This window comes from Erpetoichthys calabaricus, chromosome 13 (assembly GCF_900747795.2).
Source record: "Erpetoichthys calabaricus chromosome 13, fErpCal1.3, whole genome shotgun sequence".
Taxonomy (NCBI): Eukaryota; Metazoa; Chordata; class Cladistia; order Polypteriformes; family Polypteridae; genus Erpetoichthys; species Erpetoichthys calabaricus.
This window is the reverse complement of record NC_041406.2, coordinates 4,444,538-4,465,696: the sequence shown is the minus strand read 5'-3', so window position 1 is coordinate 4,465,696 and position 21,159 is coordinate 4,444,538. Positions and strand designations below refer to the sequence as shown.

Sequence of the window (21,159 nt, the reverse complement as noted above, 5' to 3'; positions counted from 1 at the left end):
GAAGTGTGTCCGACTTATATACTCTGACTGCCGACTCCAAGAAGCGGGTGAACATTCGATTTGGACGAAGTGCTGCCAATGACAGTGGATAGAAACAGAAAAAACCACAGTCTTGACAACGAAGCAGGTGTTGATTCCAGATCTAAACACAAAGAGTGGTATCAACAGTGTTTGTAAAAAAAAAGTAACAACCAAGGCAGTGTCAGGGGAACATGAATTCGCGGACAAACAAAGATCAAGATCCAAATGAAGATTATATATAAAGATTAGTTAATTTAAAGCACAACAATTTGTTTAGTTTGAATGTCTGTGTTTTGAGGTGTGACTGGAGTACTACAGTCTTCAGTAGTATAAGCCTGGAGGAGATTCTTAATGCAATGCCTATGTTTTAGCTGTCTCTCTACTGCCATCTAGTGCTGCTTCTTCTAATTCATTCGCGGACATACAAAGATCAAGATCCAAATGAAGATTATATATAGATATATTATATTATATATAAAAAATGCAGTTATCATATTGCCATATTCCCTGTGTTTAACAATAAATTGCATTATTCCATTTCTTAAAACGAGTGTCAGTTACCTTGATTCAAGTCTAACAGCTGGAGAGCGCCTCCTAAAGAGAAATGTAAGGTAAATAAAGTAGGAGCCTTACCGAATTAATTTATTAATTTATTAATGAGGGGGTCCTACCTTGGTTTATACTTTCATTCCTCTTCTTTGCCTTTTCCATTTATTTTCACTTTTATTTATTCTGAATATTTCTGATAATGTTACCCATTTATACTTACATCACTACTTAGGACCACCCCATCCCCATAAATGAAGGCTGGGAAAAGAAGTCGCCTTCAGTGTAATTGTACACACTTTGGTGGAGTGGGGAGATCCGTTTGTGAAGATTCTTGAGAGTTCCCAAGCACAGAGTTGCAAGCCCCACCAACTAGAGGGGGATATTACCATTAAACCCCAACTCATGATGAGGTCAAATGCAGAATCTTTATAAATAAAAATATGTATCATTCAAAAAGGCTATTGAAAAAAGTAAGCTCTGTGGAGCACAAAAGAGAAGAAGGAGTTGACAACAAAGCATTTTCGAGGTGAACGATGTCCCAACACGAAATCCAAGAGGCAAAGTCAAAAGTTCAAATAATCCAATAAATCGACAAAAAAAAGAAGCACAGAACAATCACGTTAGAAACACTCGCCAACTTCCAAGTGCATCTGAATGGACCTCAAGGGGCCGTGGATTGTCCCCACCTTTATAGTGCTGAGGACAGACCCTTGTGGTGATGGGCAGGTGGCCCCACCTTTTGGGGAACCACCCACAACATACAAGGAGTAGGAAATAAAGCAAACGATCAACAAAAAGTAACAGTAACCTAATAAATGACTTAAAACCTAACAAGGACATGAAACAGTCCATGGGAGCGTGCTGACGTAACGTCATAAGACACAAGCCAATAACAAAGCATGGGTATCTGGGTTTAGTTAAATCTAAAACAATTTAACTTGTGCTTCTCGGAATTCTCATCATCGGCTTTGTGACTTTCATCCTGGAGTACAATTCTGAGTCTTGGTTCACGTTTCTGGCTTGCCAAAAGAAGTGTGTACTCACTTCTGATCGTGAAATAAAAATCCTTCTGTTTCAGCAAAGACAAATTCTTGAGAGTTCCCAAGCACAAATCCCCCCCCCCCCCCCCCCCCCAAAAAAATGTCAAAAATACCCACTATAGTGGGGGATATTACAGTCAAAGCCCGGCTAGTAATGAGCGCAAACACAGCATCATTATCAATAGAAGTATTTATTATTCAAAACTGCTCTTAAACAAAGTAAGCTCTGTGGAGCACTAAAGGCCAAAAGGAGTTACCAGCTGAGGCTTTCGAATTTGAAATCCAAGAACCAAAGACACAAAAACAGAGCAGAGGTTCAGAAATTCCAGTTAAACCACCAAAAACAAAGAGCACAGAAAAATGCAGTAGAAACCCTCACCAATTCCCAAGCGCATTTGAATGAAATGCAAGATACTGTGGGTTGCCCCTCCCCTTTATATGGCTGAGGTGGTGATTGGTAGGTAGCCCTGCCTCTGGGGGAACCGCCCACAAAACACAAGGAATGTAATAAGAGAATTAACAACAGTAACATCAACATAAGTAACTGACTTACAAATGAACAAAAAGGACATAAAAACACAGATTTAAACCCCAGCCCGGAGATGAACCCTGGCTGAAATGTAACGCCGTTTATGAGCTTGGTGTTTTTCATTAGATTTTCTGTTTTTTTCCCACTCTTAACTTCTGTTTCAGGATTTCCATCCATCTTCCAGACCTACTTTATCTTGAGAAGGGTCACGGGGAAGCTGGCACCTATCCCAGTAAGCATAGGGTGCAAGGCAGTAACAGGGTGCCAGTCCGTCACGGTTTACTGTATTGTGTGGAGACTTTTTTTGTCTTCAGATTAATTGTGTGGTGACCCCTTTTGCTTCTTTTTGAGCATTTGGTTATATTTTTGTAGATAAATCCTCCTTTTATGAAGATTCATCATCGCCCATCCCTTTAACAATCCAGGGGTTTATGGTAATCCTCTCCCATTTTGGTTATAATTTGGGACTTTGCTTTTATACACGGTGGATTCAGACCCCTTCATTCTCTGTACACTTTATTGTGCTGGAGACTTCATTTTAAATGGAGAAATTAGCCTTTTTTTATCCTAAACTCAATAACCCATAATCACAAAGGTTTCCCCACTAAATGTTCATTACGTCTTGGGGATGTGGGTAACAACGGGACGACAGACATGAGGAGAAATGTGCTGAATACACACAGACGGTGACCAGCACTGGGGCTTTATCTCTGTAGCCGTGAGGCTGAGTCAGTGCCAACCCCTTGTGCCACCATGCTGCCCACCCGTCGGTCACTCTATTTTAAATGCCACCTTTCAATATAATCACTCTCACAAAATGCCTCGTAAAGTTATCACCATCACCATATGTGTGAAAGAACACGGGCACTGGGAATACATGGCGGAGATTGCAGGAGCGGACGTGGGGAGTCTGAACTGTGAGGATAAAGCCAGCAATCGGTGACAGGAATGAGGTGACAATGTCACTTCAGAGAAATCCAAATGAAAGCAGCTGGCTTTTCTCATACATAAGTTAGGACATTCATTTGTGCCGGGGGTGCCACGCTACCAAGGGGCTTCCTTATTTTTTTTTTTATATCTGTCACTCAAAGTCTGTGGACAGTTGAAGCGACTGTGTATTAAAGAATGGAGATAAATGAAATCCACTTCACTTGAGTGATCTTTGCTTTCACTATCTGGAGCGGCCAGACAAACAATGTCGCCACTTTAGTAACTAATGAGATTGACCCGCCACAGCACCCTGGACAAAGGAATCCATCCATCATTTCTGGATCCAGGGAAAGAATCCCTGGAGTCAAAATGTCTTCTTTTGTATATGTCTATTTGTACTGGAACACTAAAGCTTTTATTCCCCAACGTATGCAACACGTCGCCTGATGAACGATCATTTGTAGCAACAAGAGCGGCAGCGGCAGCCATCGGGCAATGGGCTTGTAAAACAAGAAAACACACCTGTCTGTAATTCCCAGTTTGGAATAAAAACTAAACCAACTCCCTGCAGCACTGGATCAACAGTCATTGGCACAGCGGTTGGTGCTTCGGCACTCACAGCTTAGGGACCGGGAATCCAATGTGTCTGTACAGAACTTCCACATCCCTGCTGTGTCTACTCTGATTTCTCCAAATACTCTGATTTTATTCTAAATCTCAAAGATGGGCAGCATAGGTGGGTGAAGGTGTGTGGCTCACCCAGGGCTGAATCCTGCGTTGTGCCTAATGTGCCCACAATAGGCTCTTACACCCTGTGACCCCATAATGGAGTATAGGGGGGCTGGCAGGATGGATGGATGGATAGATAGATCTTTCACTGAACGTCTCTGTCAGGTTATGCTAATGGCTCAAATGTGCTTGTGATGTTGCTATTGAAAGTTTTCCATATTTGCTCCATGACAATTACTGGATGTAGAAAAGGTGGTACGGTGGCGTAGTGGGTAGCACTGCTGCCTCGCAGTTAGGAGACCCGGGTTCGCTTTCAGGGTCCTCCCTGCGTGGAGTTTGCATGTTCTCCCCGTCTCTGCTTGGGTTTCCTCCCACAGTCCAAAGACATGCAGGTTAGGTGCATTGGTGACCCTAAATTGTCCCTAGTGTGTGCTTGGTGTGTGCCCTGCAGTGGGCTGGTGCCCTGCCCGGGGTTTGTTTCCTGCCTTGTGCCCTGTGTTGGCTGGGATTAGCTCCAGCAGACCCCCATGAACCTGTAGTTAGGATATAGCGAGTTGGAGAATGGATGGAAGGATGGATGGATGTAGAAAAAAATGGCAAAATAAGAATCCATTATATCTCATAAGGCCCATCCTCTCCATAACACGCTGCCCTGTGTCACCAGCTGACTCCAGTACCAGGCCCATTGTGCCCTGTCACTCTACCACATGAGCAGAGGGAGGGACAATATTTACTTATATTAGGATATCATTAGTTTAATATTTTGTGTACAGTTATGGGATAATTTAGACCTTAATACTGTTCTCTAAAAAAGGATTTATACTGTGTATCTATTGGTATCAAAAAGCATGTCTACTGCATTAGTCTATTATATACTGTCCTTCACATCTATATAACAGATAGATACGTGTGAAAGGCAATATATAATAGGCAGACAGACAGACAGATAAGAAAGACATTACATAATAGATACAGTAGATAGAGAGGGCACTCCTCCTACCCAAACCTGGCACAGACAGATACAGGACAGAAGTTCAACACACATTCTTTTATTTTTTCTTTGTGGGAAACACTTTCCCTCGTTTCCCACCTGCACAGCACAATAAACACAAGAACACGGCACAAAAGCACACTTTTCTTCTTCCTGTTCCACTCTCTTTGCCTCCACACCTCCTCTTGACTCGGACTCCCAGAGTAGGGGCAGCTGGCTCCTTTCATAGGGCACCCAGATCTTCTTCCGGCAGCACAGGGCTCAACAATATCTGCAGCACCCCCTGGTAGCTCCCACGAAACCGAACAGGGCCACTCCAAACTCCCATGGAGCCCTATGAGAGTCTGAGGCACCACTGCAACCCAGGGGGGGCTACCACTGCCACCTAGTGTTCCGGGGGAGGTGATGCCGTGGATACGCTCCCTCCCCTGGGGCTTCATGTATAAACGGTGCGTATGCACAGAAATGTTGCGTACTAATGTTTCCACGCTCAAATCGCGATGTATAAACCTAAACTTGGCGTAAAGCCACGCACATTTCCACGGTACCTCATACCTTGGCGTACGCAATTTCTCCGCTCGGTTTTGCAGACTGGCGGCACCCAGCGTCAAAGCAGTGCTACTGTTCCTGTGTGGTCACCCTTTCTTTATTTCTTAGATCCACATTCCTGACGCGGCTTTATAAATACACTGAAATTAACTGCATATTGTTTATTAGTGTAATGCATCTGATTGTAATTAACCTGTAGCAATATAATGGTCCAGGGAATAGCCATAGTATTCCAAATACCAGAACTGCTTTAGCGTTGTTACTCTCACTGCATCTTCTTCTTCTTTCAGCTGCTCCCGTTAAGGGTTGCCACAGCAGATCATCTTTTTCCATATTACTCTCACTGCACCACTCAGAGTATTTATATCACTGTATCTGAGTGTGAATCACAGCAGCAGCTGATTGGAAAGAGAATTATCGGTATACAGTTTCAAGTACACACTACCTCAACCATGGCAAAACGCGTCAAAGCCTTTCCTGTACGGACCTCGCGTTTCAGAAACAGTTTCATCCCAAGAACTATAAACGCACTCAATCAGTCCATCAAGTGGTCCTTGTAGAACTGTTAGTACTTATAAGTACAATCACCTCACTGTAAACTTGCACTACAGTTATAATATTGCACAACCTGCACCACTTTATAAAGCGCGTATGATGACAATATCATTTTTAAGATGAAATGCAGCAAAATATGTTGCTTATAGTATACAGATAAAACTTTAACTTTATTTAAATAATCAGTATTGTTAATAATTAAACATGTGAGGACACGGTGCCGCAGCGCTGGCTAGTTCACAGATTGGTCCTGCCTTGCGCTGTATTATTGCTGGTGCTGACGCGACACTGGAAGGATAAACGGATAGAATAATTAAACATGTACTACGAAGATATTTCAATGTTCCTTAAATGTTTTGAAGAATCGGCGTTCTAAGCTTACAGATGGCTTAACGTCTATTACAGAGCTGATTGGGTATTTGGAGAAAGAAAAGTAAGGACAGGAATTGGAGGTTAGTACGTTTGAAAGAGACAGTACTTCTGTGATAAATTATTTCATCGAAGGTCGCACATGGCGCAGCAAGCATCTTGCGTGAGATATGAACAATCACTGCGCCACCGTGTTCCCATGTTTAATAACATGCTTTCATTCCTCTCATCATGAAAAAGATATCACGTATATATCTCAGTATTTTAATTATTCAGAGAGCTGTAATATCACAAATGCAATGGATTCTGTGTCCTGTCGGAGAAAGAGAAAGAACAGAAGCAGGTAGTGACTCACACACATAGAGCACATAGAAGATCAAACACAGAACAAAGCATTTAACGTGCTACTTGAGAAACTAGTAAAATAAATGATTTTAAGATGAAGTTTATGATGTTCTACTTTAATGAAAAATAAACTACATGATTAAAGTGGAAATTTCAAGATTAAAGTTGACATTTCGTGCTTTTTTTCCCACTGTGTGCCTATTTTTTTGTCTGTACCCTAATAAGTTTTCATATGACACTCAGACGGTGGGCTACGACTCGCCTTTTCATGGCGACTTTGATATGTGATTTCTTTTTTATTTCGGGCACTGTGCGACTTTGTGAACTTGAGCTTTCGAGTTTCTCCAACACTCTGTCACTCGATCAACTTTCTTTTGTTGATTATCCCACTGTTTAAACCAACAAATAGTACATTTTTCCTTTGCCTCCACTTGGTATTCACTGAAATTCTTATATTTTCCCCTGTGCTTTTCCCATTGTCTTTTCACAGAAGGCTATTTATATCGATTTGCATATTTAAAGAGGGGTAATTCTGGGAGGAGTTGGGGCGGGACAGAAGGCGCGTGCACGTGCGTTACTTTTCACGCTGATCGGGATTTATGTAGTGGAAGAACGTGAAAGTTTGCGTGTGCACAGATTCCTGCATCTGGATTTTTCTGTGCGTACGCACATTCCCACTTTTGTGCTTACGCCATGTTATAGTGCGAGTTCTACGCACGGCGTTATACATGAGGCCCCTGGTCATTCCACTGTAGAGGCATCCCAGCCGGGCAAGGGCCTACAGATAGATAGATAGATAGATAGATAGATAGATAGATAGATAGATAGATAGATAGATAGATAGATAGATAGATAGATAGATAGATAGATAGATAGATAGATAGATAGATAGATAGATAGATAGATAGATAGATAGATAGATAGATAGATAGATAGATAGATAGATAGATAGATAGATAGATAGATAGATAGATAGTCCCTTCATGCTTCTCCTACTAAAAGTGTCCATCTTGAATTTCATTACTAAGGTGACTCTCGGCTACTCTTTTTTTACAGAGGATTTTCCCCTTCATGCAGAAATGTCCTGATGGCACACAAATCTGTGAAAGGCTGAAGGAGTTTTTAGATTTTTATTGGTGCAGCAATGTGGAGGAATCCTCCATAAGGGTAGAACAAATAGAGTTAGAGAACCTGTGACTGCCTCAGACATAACGCACAAGGACTCAGTGATTGATTGATTGATTGACTCATTCAGACAGGCAATTGATTTATTGATTGATTAGGTTTCAGTAGTTCAGCCCAAGTTTTTGAGGCAAACATCAAATGTGCTCTCCACACTCCTTAAGCAGCAGACTTTCCAGTGAAACTGCCATTAAAAAACCCGGCCAGCATAAGCTAATTACAAGTATATAACTTTTAAAACGTTCTGAAAATATTTGAAGTAGCTTACCTATTTTGATCACATTATTTTTAAGGAAAACATTCTTTGTTTTCAGATCTCTGTGCAGTATCCTCCTGTCAAATTAAACACACAATAATGAATGATTCAGTAATATGTTCATTTATTTGAGAGGTCATATGTGCTTTGGATTTTGCACTGTTTAACTTTATTTAAAAAAAAAAAAAAAACAAAGCAAAAAAAGAAAGTGGTAGAAATTCATAACATAACACTGTCAAACCCACGTAATCCAGTTCAGGGTCACACATGGCCACAGCCCATCCTAGTAGCACTGGGCACAAAGCAGGACACAAGACTGGACAGGCTGATAACCCAGCAGAGGGCCACTGGCACACAACCATACTTATAGTCAAGGGATCTGGAACTGGCAAATGACATTCGCTACTCTCCTAAAGTGCCTTTCACAACTATCTATTATATAGTGCCTTTCATAAATACCAATCTATATTTATATGGACAAAAGTATTGGGACGCCTGACCATTAAACCAGCAGGGACTTTAATGACATTGCATTCAAATACATAGACTTTAATGTGGAGTTGGTGCCCCTTTGCAGCTATAACAACTTCCATCTGATTCCATCTAATAGACACCTTCCACATCTATCTATTATATAGCGCCTTTCATATCTATCTTATAGAGAACCTTTTGCACCTCTCTACCTATCAATCGAACATATGCCTTTCACATCCATCATATAGTACTCTTTCTATCTAAATATCAGTCATATAGTGTCTTTCATATCTATCTAACCTCTTTTATATAGTGCCTTTAACATCTATCTGTTGTGATATGTGGCCGGCCTTTCATCCCGGCCAATACCCCCAGGCCGCCAGGTGGAACCCTTCCTGCAGTATGGAGGTGCCCCGAATGCCAGCAGGGAATACTGGACAATGTAGTTTTTATTCTCAGCCCTGTTGGATACCTTGGGGCCCGCTAGAGGACGCTGCAGGGAGGCACAGAGATTATTTGCCTTACGCCCAGGAAGTACGTCAGAGTCACGTGGACAAAGGGAACGATGTGCTTCCTGGGTGAAGAAAAGAAGGATTTTTATCTGACCCGGAAGTGTTCCAGGTCACATGGACAGAGAGGGTGAAATGCTTCCGGGTCAAGGACTATAAAAAGGACAGTGAAACACCGGAGCGTTGAACTGAGCTGGGTGGAAGGGTGGCAACGCGTCTGGGAGTGGAGGATTGTTTATTGATTATTGTATTATTGATTTATTATATGAGTATTGTGGAGTGTAGGTGCTTTGTGCACTTTATTATTGTCCAAATAAATAATTATTGGACTTTTACCTGGTGTCTGAAGAGTGGTCAGAGGGTTCAAGGGGTCGAGAGGACCTCAAACTGTCACACTGTCTATCTATCATATACTGCCTTTCTTATCGATCTATCTATCCTGTCTACTTTACTAAAGATTAAAAAATCTATCTGTTAAATAGTGCCTTTTCTATATATCTATCTATCTGTCTATCATATAGCGCCTTTCTTATCCATCTATCTATCCATCTATCTGTCTGTCTATCTATCTTGCCTACTTTACTAAGATTAAAAATCCCTTTTTAATCCATCTATCTATATCTATCCATAAAGAAGAAGGACGCCTCATCCCTGGAAAAACTGGTGAGGAAGGCAGGCTCAATTGTTGGCATGGAGCTGGACAGTTTGACATCCGTGGCAGAGCGACGGGCGCTGAGCAGACTCCTGTCAATCATGGAGAATCCACTGCATCCACTGAACAGGATCATCTCCAGACAGAGGAGCAGCTTCAGCGACAGACTGCTGTCACCGTCCTGCTCCACTGACAGACTGAGGAGATCGTTCCTCCATCACACTATGTGACTCTTTAATTCCACCCGGGGGGGTAAACGTTAACATTATTCAAAGTTATTGTCTGTTATACCTGCATTGTTATCACTCTTTAATTTAATATTGTTCTTTATCAGTATACTGCTGCTGGAGTATGTGAATTTCCCCTTGGGATTAATAAAGTATCTATCTATCTATCTATCGTATAGTGCCATTCTTATCCATCTATCTATCTTGCCTACTTTACTAAGATTAAAAATCTATCATATAGTGCCTTTCTTATCTATCTATCGTATAGTGCCTTTCCTATCTATCTATTATATAGTGCTAATCTATCTTATAGTGCTGTTCATATCTATCTATCATATAGAGCCTTTCACATTGGTCTACCACAAAGTGCCCATCTTACCTACACTACCAGTGAACAGCTTTTGAACACCTCAGTTTTTCTTTCAAAGTTAATCAGCTGAAATGCAATGAAAGACCTAAAATGGTAAAAAGGTAAGCAGTAAACTAATTAAAGTTTAGGTTAGCAAAATTTAAAAAAAAAGAAATTTCAGAATATTACAAATGGGCCTTCTTCAGAGAACAACTAATGGGTTACAACCTACAGATGTTCTGCAGCAGTTACAGTAAATGAAGCCTTGCAAGTTGAAGCAAAAAATGTGCACAGGTGTCCCAACTTCTGTTCAGGTCAGGTGAGGCTAAGGAGCCTGCACTGGTACAGCGCATTGCCGCATCCACCACACGACGAAACAGCACAAGGTCCTGGTTGGCAACCCCTAAGGCAGACACACGGTCCAGTCCCATCCATCTATCTGCCACTGCCAGGTATTACGTGTGTGTCCCCTTGGCCTGGTCCAATCATTCGGGTCCTCAACAATGAGGGTACTGTGAGCCGTATCCCCCTCGGGGAATAGCGCCACATGTCCGTAAGTGCTGTAACTGACCCTGCCTCACAATGACGGTCATGTTCCTCATTCAGGACTCTGTGAGCAACATAAAGTCAAGCCAGCGGTACTGTAGGATTCTCCAAAGAGACACACATGAAGGAGTCCAGTCTTTATCTCAGGTCACTGGATAGCATCCATGTCTCTCAAACACTGAGCACCAGGACTCTAAAGCCTTGGACCTTCATTCTTTTGCAGATATTGGGAGCGCCACACACCCCTTTCCAGTGACCTCGTGAAAACCCCTCTCTGTGTCTTAAAGCCGAGTTTGAGCAGACTGTTACTACACCGGGATCGGCCAGCTATACGGCGCAGAATGTTGTGCCCTTATCAAGCCATTCTTATTGTTAATTTTGGTTATGATGACTGGTGCACCCCATTCCTATTTTAAATACTGTAATGGCACACAAATAAGAAAAACACAAAGAACGGGAGTCTGCTTATGACAATAAAATCCCGAATGTCACTTTTGCGTTTACCTTGCATGCATGTAATGCACACCCAACAGGAGCTGAATAAACCACTCGATGATCTGAGCTTCTGGGAATGTCCTGCCAGCTTCTTTGCACTCCTCAACCTTGCAGTCCAAGTCTCTTCCCTGAAATGAAGAAGCATTTAAGCCCTCATTTGTTATTTACAATGAAGAATATTTTCTTTCCTTTTTTTCTGGTCTCAATTTTCAGTATCATTCTAAAGCAACATACAGTGGACTCAGAAAGAATTCGGACCCCCTTCACTTTGTTCACGTTTTCTTATGTTGCAGCCTTACACAAATTAGATTTTTTTTTACTCCCCCACATCAAGCAGCACTTAATACTCAAGAATGATATGGTAAAAGCAGAATTTTAGACATTTAAAAATGATCATGTTATTAAAAATAAAAAACACATCTCACCTTGACACAAGTGTTCAGACCCTTTGGTTCAGATGCATTCCATTCCATTGATCATCACTAAGATGTTTCTACAAAGTGTGCTCAATTCAATTGACTGGACTGATTACGAAAAGCAAAGCACACACCGGTCTATAGAGGGTCCCACAGCTAAGCAAAAACCAAGCCGTGAGGTCCAAGGAATTGCTCACAGAGCTCAGAGACAGAGTTGTGTCGAAGCAAACGTCTGGGGAACTCCGCTGTGCTGAAGGCTTCCAACAGCCCCGTTACCTTTATAATCTTTTAACGGAAGAAGTTTCGAACAACCAGGACTCTTCCTAGAGCCAAACTGAGCAATAACAAGAAAAGTGGCCTTGGTAAGAGTGGTGACCAAAACCCTGATGACCACTCTCGCTGAGCACCAGAGAACCTGTGTCGAGATGGAAGAAACTTCCAGAAGGAGAAATGCCACTGCAACACTTCATGACAGAGCGGCCCCTTGTTTATTGTATTATCGTGATAGTTCCCTTTACTTACCCTTTACCTATTTTCTTCAGGGGTACGTGTACTCATCAGGTTTGTTATTGGTTTGGTCTACTGTCACCCCTTAAGATTAACACACACGTACACAGACATACGCAGACACACAGAACCTCAACAGTGCCTTATAAATGACTCACACACACAGTTGGTTAACTTCTGCCACTTTTAACCACACAAGTGCCATATCAATAACACAACTTGTCACCCTCTAAGCACTTCAAGAGACTTACTTACTGACAGCAAAAACAACATATGATGTGTGAACGCTAGGGGGTCACTGTTACCCCTTAAACCCAACAGACAGACACACAGGACACAGATTAAAACCACCAAGAAGATATCTCTATATATAATCTTCATTTGGATCTTGATCTTTGTTTGTCCGCGAATGAATTAGAAGAAGAAGCACTAGATGGCAGTAGAGAGACAGCTAAAACATAGGCATTGCATTAAGAATCTCCTCCAGGCTTATACTACTGAAGACTGTAGTACTCCAGTCACACCTCAAAACACAGACATTCAAACTAAACAAATTGTGCTTTATTTCAAGACGCGATTTTCTATTTTCTCCCTTCCGGCCCACTATGCCTTTCCGTCTTCAGATACCCATGTACACTTGTACGGAGGAGACCTTACGGAACAATGCCGAAACGAAAGGCAACTGAACCTGCTGCTGCGAGAGAGGACACATTACACCATCATCACGAAGCAAAGAGGCAAAGGCGTGCCAGTCGCTCGCAAGAAACGGACACTCAGCATTCACACAGATTAGCTCAACGACGCGTCTCTGCCGCACAACGAAAGGCAACTGAAACCCCTACAGAGAGAGAAGACAGATTACGCCGTGATCGCGAAAGAAAGAGGCAAAAGCGTGCCAATGAGACACCCGACGACAGGTCCTTACGATTGCAAAACAACCGTAATAGACAAACTCCTACAGAGAGAGAGGACACATTACGCATGACCACTTACTTGAAGCAAACATAATCACTGGTAAACACTGTGGTCAACATGTCTTCATCCCCAGGATAGGTCTCGATACTATGGATGACTCTGACCTGCCTTTTGACATGCACAGAAGGCAATTCCCACTCCGATTGGCATACGCTATTACAATAAATAAGGTGCAGGGTCAAACACTACATCTTGTAGGTATATTCCTTCCTGTGCCTGTCTTCACACATGGCCAGCTCTATGTCGCCTTCTCCAGAGGAAAAGGTTTTCCAAAAGTGAAAGTCAAAACATTGCCTTGCAAAAGTCAAGGGAAATTACTACAAGATACTAATAAATACTTCACAGAGAACGTTGTTTAGCAAGAAGTACTCGACTCTGTCCACTCGAATGCCACGGGACTGTGTGACTACACAGACATTAGTATGGGCAATGAAGGTGACGGACGCGATGACACAGTGCTGCATGTCACTGACGAAGTTAATGAAGACCACTCAAATGACCTACATCGCTTTGCTCTTCAGAATGAAGTACCACTACATGCCCCCTCGACAAGCACATGACGTCCTCAACGGTATGATCCTCCTCTTCCTTACAACCATTTACACAACGTATACGATTCTGATTAGTCTGTGTCACACACTTCGTGAATCATGGGTTTTGTTTTGAAATTTTGTTTCCCATGCAAAAATCAAATGTGGTGCAATGAAGGACCCAGTTCACGACTGGCAGCCACGTTTAAACAGGGAGTCCTTCAACTGTGCTCATCCAACGCGCAGCGTAGCGCGCGCGCCAAGTCGCTAGTATATAATCTTCATTTGGATCTTGATCTTTGTTTGTCTGCGAATTCTACACATGCGTAGACCGCCTTCCAGTTTAGTACGTTGTTGTTACTCACGGATGTCAACAATGTGCCGGAATAACGAAAGGGGTGGTGGACAGTGTTACGCTGGTTAGCTCCTGAGGCCTGGTTAGAGAATGAGATTGCCGAAGATAAAAGGTACGTGCCTACGTAACATATGAATGAAAGAAAGACAGTGGGTAAAATGAATGACAACGTAACAGCACATTCCGGAAATTATTATTGTTACGTTGTAGCCGGTGAGTGCTGCGCGTCTCACAGTTGTACCCTGGCTTGCTCACATGTCAGTGAAGTGATCCCTATTTATGCTTTAAAGAGCCTGGATACCTATGTGTCCCCCTTTTATAACCATTGCTCCGTGTATATTGCCTTACTCTTTGGATTGCCACAAAGCAACCTGTGAGATTGGAGAAAGGTTGAGAAGAGATTGTGAAAGGAAACAACAGCGTCGTGAGAACGAGACGGACTGTGAACGGAGAGAAGCAGAAATGTTCCTCCACCACCACATAATTACTATTCGGACAGTGATTCCGAGTAGGCCGTTCCTATCGAATCAATGTCCAAGGGTTTTCTTTTGTAATTTTGTTTCCCTTATAAAAAATCATAATGCTGTGCGACGAAGGGCCCTGTTCACGACTGGCAGCCGCGTTTAAACAGGGAGCTCTTCACAAACAACTTTAACACGCACAACGTAGTTGGGCGCATATGGCTAGTTTATTAATTCTTTTCTTCTTGTATAGTGCCCTCCAAACACCACAGCCACCATAAATAGGTAAATGCAATCACCAAGCATAATATTCTCTCTCCTTATCTTCTCCTTCATACCTCACAGCAAGCTTTGCCCACCTCCACCCGACTCCGGCTCGCCTGCTGGGTCTTCAGCAGTCCTTTATATAGTTCTTGACCTGGAATTGCTTCTGTTCTTCCTCTCACGTGACTTGCTAGCACTTCTGGGTCAGAAGGAGAACTTAAGTTCTTTAATCAGCCTGGAAGTACTTCAGGGTTTCTGTCCTCGTGACTTCGTACTTCCAGGCTATGGGGAGGACAGGACTCCCTAGGTTCTCTCACAGTGTCCCCTGGTGGCATCCACAGTACACAGAAGTGCCGTTGTATAAAACTACATGTTCCATGGTGCCCTGCGGGAATCCGGAGCACTGCTATACTGCAGGGAAGCTGCCAGCTAACAACTGGGGGAAAGTAGTGTCCCAAAGAGGCTGCCTTCCCCCATCCTTCCACTCTGTGGTCGTTCCGGCAGGGTTGAGCTGCCGGCCGTCTATCACAGATGTTTTAAATATATCTCAGACGTGAATATTACTTTGGCCTCTTGGAATGTATATTTAAACATACAAAGACTCAACATCCTTGGCTATCGGCCATTTATCCACCAAGAAGGCCTTACTTTACATCCAGTTCCCTACTATTGCGTGGAGCTCTCACACTCAGCCTTAATAAACCTCGCAGCACGGAGCGTAATGCAAACCTCCGACTGCTTCAGTTGCTCTTAATAAAAATAACCTTATTACCTCAATCACTCTAAATATGAAGACAAAGTAGAGAAAGTTAAAAGCATTGTGGTATTTATTAAAGAGTAATAACACCAGTAAAGAAAAGCATAAAAGAAAATGTGGAAAGCAAAGTCTGGACATATATCTCTCTACTATAAAAGGAAATCTTGAGACAAGACTTTTTGCCAAGAGATTTTGTCAAGTCCCTCCCTCCTCTCAACCATTTTCAAACATGCCTACGGTCCACTCGTCTCTCATTCGTGTGAATGCTTTTGTCGGACACAGTTCCTGCGCTCTCAGCTCTTATAAATTTTTACGTTTTCCTCATTTAAAGTCAACATTGCCGCGATACACGTGCAGAGCAGGTTGGAGATTGTGAAAGTACTAAGATTTGAAAGTCACAAAAAACCGATAGTAAAGATCGCATTAGTGATAACAAGCGGAAATTACTACTCGGTGAAATAACAGAACAGCAAAAAGAGATCAAATATATGGACTATGACAGAAGTATGTAGATATTGTTTGGCTTTAATGTTTAAGTTGGAGAATTGTAAATCGTCTAATTCGTGTTGCCATCAGGGAAAAGTAGTGTTTCTTCCCAATGAAGAAGCGTATCCACGAGAATTAAAAGATTTGTTATTTGGTGAAAGTGAAATCCACAAACACTACAGGCAAAAATATCAGAACCTACAATAATCTGTTCACAATCACAACATTCAATGCTCAAAACGTAGATTTACATGATTCAGGACCATACGCTATGAGAATCTGTGGTCCCACAACAATTAAAGCTACGACAAGTTTAAATTCAAAGAAACTATAATTCGGTCAGGTGTATATTTATGATCATGGAGAAGTGATGCAACATAGAATCGAAAGAGTTAAACGACCAGACGTATTAGAAATTCTACAGCCAATAATGGATACATATCCATACGTCCAAAAGTATCACACTTTACACGAGATTTGTCTGCAAAACACAGACAAAGACGTTTTCTTGGATTTCTAAACGAATCCGAAAAGATCACGGTTGCATTTATAATAAACTAACATGTGACAAATTAGTTTTGAAAGAGTTTTGAAAGACGAAGATATCAAAGAGAGAAGTTTAAAAAGTGTGAATTTCAAAGCCAAACAGAATGAAAACATATAACTCAACGAATACCTGTAACGCAACATGAAACATAATTTTATTTCAATTAATTACATTTTACTATTATTAACTATGATTAATTACTCACTGTAATGTAAAATAGTTAGTTGTAATATGCATATGTAACAGTTCCCATGAAAATAAAAATCTGTTTAAATTGTACATCCGCTTCCCCATACGCGAGCGGCAGAGACACGAAGTGGCTGGCACATAGCGCCCACATGGGGGTTGGCGAGCGAAGCAAGCAGGGGGCAGAGCCCCCTAGCAGTCTTTAAAAAATGGTTTACGAAAAAGTTAAAGATGTCACAGGGCGGCATTGATTCGGCACTCAAAGTTGTTCATGAGATGCTTTGCTGACGATCAGATGGAAACGGCCGCCAGTTGCTGGCACCCCCTTCTGACATCGCTTTGTCCTCTTCGTTTAGTCCGTCATATTTCTTTTAAAATGCTATGGGAGTTTTGCAAGATGTGATTGCTACATGCACCTGATTGGCTGGCTGTCAATATGATTAATGAATTTGCTCAAACTCTTTCATCAATTTTAATACGTCAGTTTTCCCAAGTAATAAAGTTGTTTTTTATGTGCTGTGACACTAGGGGTCGCTGTCGCTCCATAAAACCCACAGACAACACGTCCAAACACCAGGTAAAAAAAGTCCCAGCAATATTTTTATTACTACAATAATGTGCACAAAGCACCTCCACTTCCACAATACACAATAATAATTAATGTGACTTTTGTGAATCATCTGCTGTATTCTCTTTGCCTGTGTTATGCTCTTTGTGTTTTGTGGTTGGTCTCCAGCCAATCACTGCCAGGAACTGCCCTCCACTCAATAAATACTGGGGGTCTCCCGCAGTTCCTAGTGGTTCATTCTGAATGTACCAGGGAGTGGTAAGCTCTTATGTTTTGTGATCTACTGGGCTTTTTGACTTCCCGCTCTGTTTTTGACTAACTGCATTGGGACTCCGGTTGCATTAAAAAACCTTATTGTTTAAGGCAAATCATTTTGCTTTTGTACGCCATGGAGCTTCATTATTATTGAAGTGCATTTTTTTGATATTAAACTTTTATTTTATAAAGGTTCTACGAGATCCTTTTTGTGTCTCATGTGGGTTTTAGGAGGGATTTACCCCTCTAATATGCATTTTTGGAAGCCCTTTTGGGACTTACGTACACCATGGAGCTTCATTATTACTGTATTAATAAAGAGTATCTTTGTGATATTAAACTTTTACTTTTGAAAGGTTCTATGAGGCCATTTTTGTGTCTCGCTGGGGTTTTAGGTGGGATTTCCCCTTCTAATATGCATTTTTGGAAGCACTTTTGGGACTTGCGTGCACCATGGAGCTTCATTATTATTATTGAAGAGCATTTTTGTGATATTAAACTTTTATTTTATAATGTTTCTATGTGGTCCTTTTTGTGTCTCTCCAGGGTTTTAGGCGGGATTTCCCCCTCTAATGTGCATTTTTGGAAGCCCTTTTGGGACTTCCATGCTTTACCAGTTGAAAACACCCGACACTGACTAATCACGTATGGAACATTTCTGACTGTAGGACCTCAACAGAAATGTCTACTTTATCCATGACAGGATTGTTCCTCCCCATTGGCTCATTTAGGAGGTCATGACATGTCATTTTGTAACCAACTTACTCCAGACCAGACAGTCATGATAAGGGCAGGAGTGCATCCCATCTAGCATAGGGTGCAAGACAGGAACAAACATTGGATAGGGGAATCAGTCATTTCAAGGTCAAACACACACACACACACAGGCCAACTTAGCATCATCAGTTCACTTAACATGCATGTCTTTGGACAGTAAGAGGAAACCAGAGCACAGTAGAAACCCACATAGACACAGGGAGAACATGCAAAATGGGAACTCTGCTCTCTTTACTGCACCACCAAGATGCACCCTGTAGAAGATCTTCCCTCTTATTTTTAAATATGACTCCCTAATGTGTTATCCTTGATATATGAAAAAAGCTCTTTTCAAGCTATTGAAACGTACCTCACAGTACTCCGTTATGATGCAAAACTTGTCCTGTTCGAGGAAACTGGAGTAGAACTTGACAATATTTGGATGTTGTAACTGGGACAGTAGCTGTGCCTCCTGATGAGCCTGAACTGTATCATTGGGTCCAAGATTTCCAACAGAGATTTCCTTCAGTACTTTTCTGTGAGAATAAAAAAATAAATAGAATTACTATGATAAGAAAAAGTATTAAGAAAATTCCTCCGTAATGAACAGAAAAACAGCAAATGAATTAAATACATATTTCATTCAAGTACTCATAGAGGAAGAAATAAATGCAACACCTCAGGAAGAAGTCCTAATGAGCTCCACAATTACAGATTTAAAAAAGAGGAGTCACATTTGTGTCAGCCTCTCAATATGATGAAAACTGGAAACCCCAAGGCCTGATGGGATTGCACCATGAGAGTTGAGAGAAAGGAGTGATCTGAAAGATGCTACTAGTAAGTATCACTTCAGACAAGAGAAGGACTGTGATGCCCCAGGGTGCCCACAGCATGTCATCTTCCTGTACCAAGGACATCGATAGTCACGATACAGAGGGTGCACCAGTGCAATGAGGACACACAGACAAGAGAGGTACATCAAAAAGTGCTTAGTGCATTTTATTCAAACCATAAGTGTCCAATAAATGCATTAATCTAAAATCTATATCTATATATCTATATATATATATATATATATATAATCTCTATGTGCGTCCAAGTGTCCGTTTGTGGGTGTCTTCTGGTGAAGTGCGCATGCGTGGGGCACGGTGCGATGTGCGATATTACTGTCAGAGAAAGTTGCAGGCGTTTTACGGAAATACAAACCAGTATTACTGCGAGAGGAAATTAAAGGTACACAATACAGTGACGCATATTACAGCCACATACAAGCCAGTATTACTGTCAGGGCAGAATAAAGGCATATTACCGACGTACAAGCCAGCGGACGTACAAGCCAGTATCCTTCAATAAGGGCGCGCACAAAAAGACGAGCCTCAAAAGGGCGACCTCAATTGGGCGCAGCGAATAAAGGCGCGCATAAATAAAGATCTGCACCTTTGTTGCTCTTCACATATTCCAGAGCCATTTGAACTAAATCATCTACGAACGCCTTTATTCGCCGCGCTCAATTGAGGTCGCCCTTTTGAAGCTCACCTTTTTGTGCGCGCCCTTATTGAATACAGCCGTACAAGACAGTATTACTGTCACAGAAAATTAAAGACACACAATACATGGCAGCAGCCCACGAAGAACGGTCAGCTCAGCAAGTAAACATCAACAAAAGAAAGGCTGAAAGAAAGAAAAATACGACCAACAAAAAGAATGAGGTCAAAGTCCCTTGCCATTTAATATAGACTGTACCTACTAATGTTTATGCACTACTGTTCTAGCGCCCGTTATTGTAACGGGCTAAATAACTAGTATATATATATATATATACACACACATACTGTATATATACATATATATACATTATATATATATATATATATATATATATAAATAAAAGCCAAATCCCACTGACTCACTCATCATGAAATCTCTGAACCACGAGGACTTGGGACTTGAAATTTGGAATGAAGGATTCCCTTGGCCCATAGGTGCTCGCTAAGAAACGGTTTTAAAAATTTCGTGGTCCAAGCGAGCTCCGTCTGTATGTCTGTCCGCTTTTTATGAGAGAATTACTTAACGGATTTAGATCTGGACGTTTTCTATATTTTGCTTGAGCTTTCCGGTTGATTTTGTGACTTCTCTCATCACGCTAAGTACCAGAGTTCGCTTGCAGTACCGATGTATTAATGCAAATCCAACAGAGTGGCTGTGGACCAAGAGCAGGGGATGGGGGCCTTCCTCATTCACGCGCCAGCCTCTGTTCGAGTTAGTCTAAGTCTCGCCACGTGTTGGAGTGCACCTCGCCTCCACTTAGCTAGCGATATTTGTTTGTTCAGCAGACATCATCATCTAGAGATTGTTAAGAAGTAACGTTTGACGTTTTTGAGAGAGAGATCAGAACTCCATGTGTTGTAGAGGGTAGCTGCTGATTGCCAGAGATATCACGGCCATGTGCTTTTCTCCCCACCCAGGAAACGCTCTCCCATCACAGCTGAACATGATCAGGTACAGTGCCAACGTCTATTGATTTTTAAAGTTTGTCCTGGTTCATTACTATGTGGGTGCAGCCACGGGGTACAGCTAGTCCATAAATAATCCAGTAAAAACAGGTACTCATTTTGGGAGTAAAAAATCATTCAGTCAATCAATAAATAAATCCAACAGGGGTCAAATCAAGTAGTCAAAATCAGGTCCCTCCTCCTCCTCTGTCGTTTCATCTCCAAGCTCAGTGCCCAGGACTCACCCAATGGGGCTGTGGACTTGCGATGAGAAAAGACAAAGAAGATGAGTGCAAAAGTGTGATGG

General features: G+C 41.8%; 1 protein-coding gene across 1 annotated transcript in view; it reads right to left on the bottom strand.

The window, feature by feature from the left end:
- nek11 (NIMA-related kinase 11) overlaps positions 1–21,159 on the bottom strand; it is a 311,548-nt gene that overhangs the window by 201,005 nt on the left and 89,384 nt on the right. The window contains exons 3-5 of the mRNA XM_028817897.2: positions 18,731–18,896; positions 11,307–11,425; positions 8,058–8,122 (exon numbers count right to left, since the gene is read on the bottom strand). Coding sequence (XP_028673730.1) covers positions 8,058–8,122; positions 11,307–11,425; positions 18,731–18,896 — 350 coding nt within the window. The remainder of the gene's footprint in view (positions 1–8,057; positions 8,123–11,306; positions 11,426–18,730; positions 18,897–21,159) is intronic.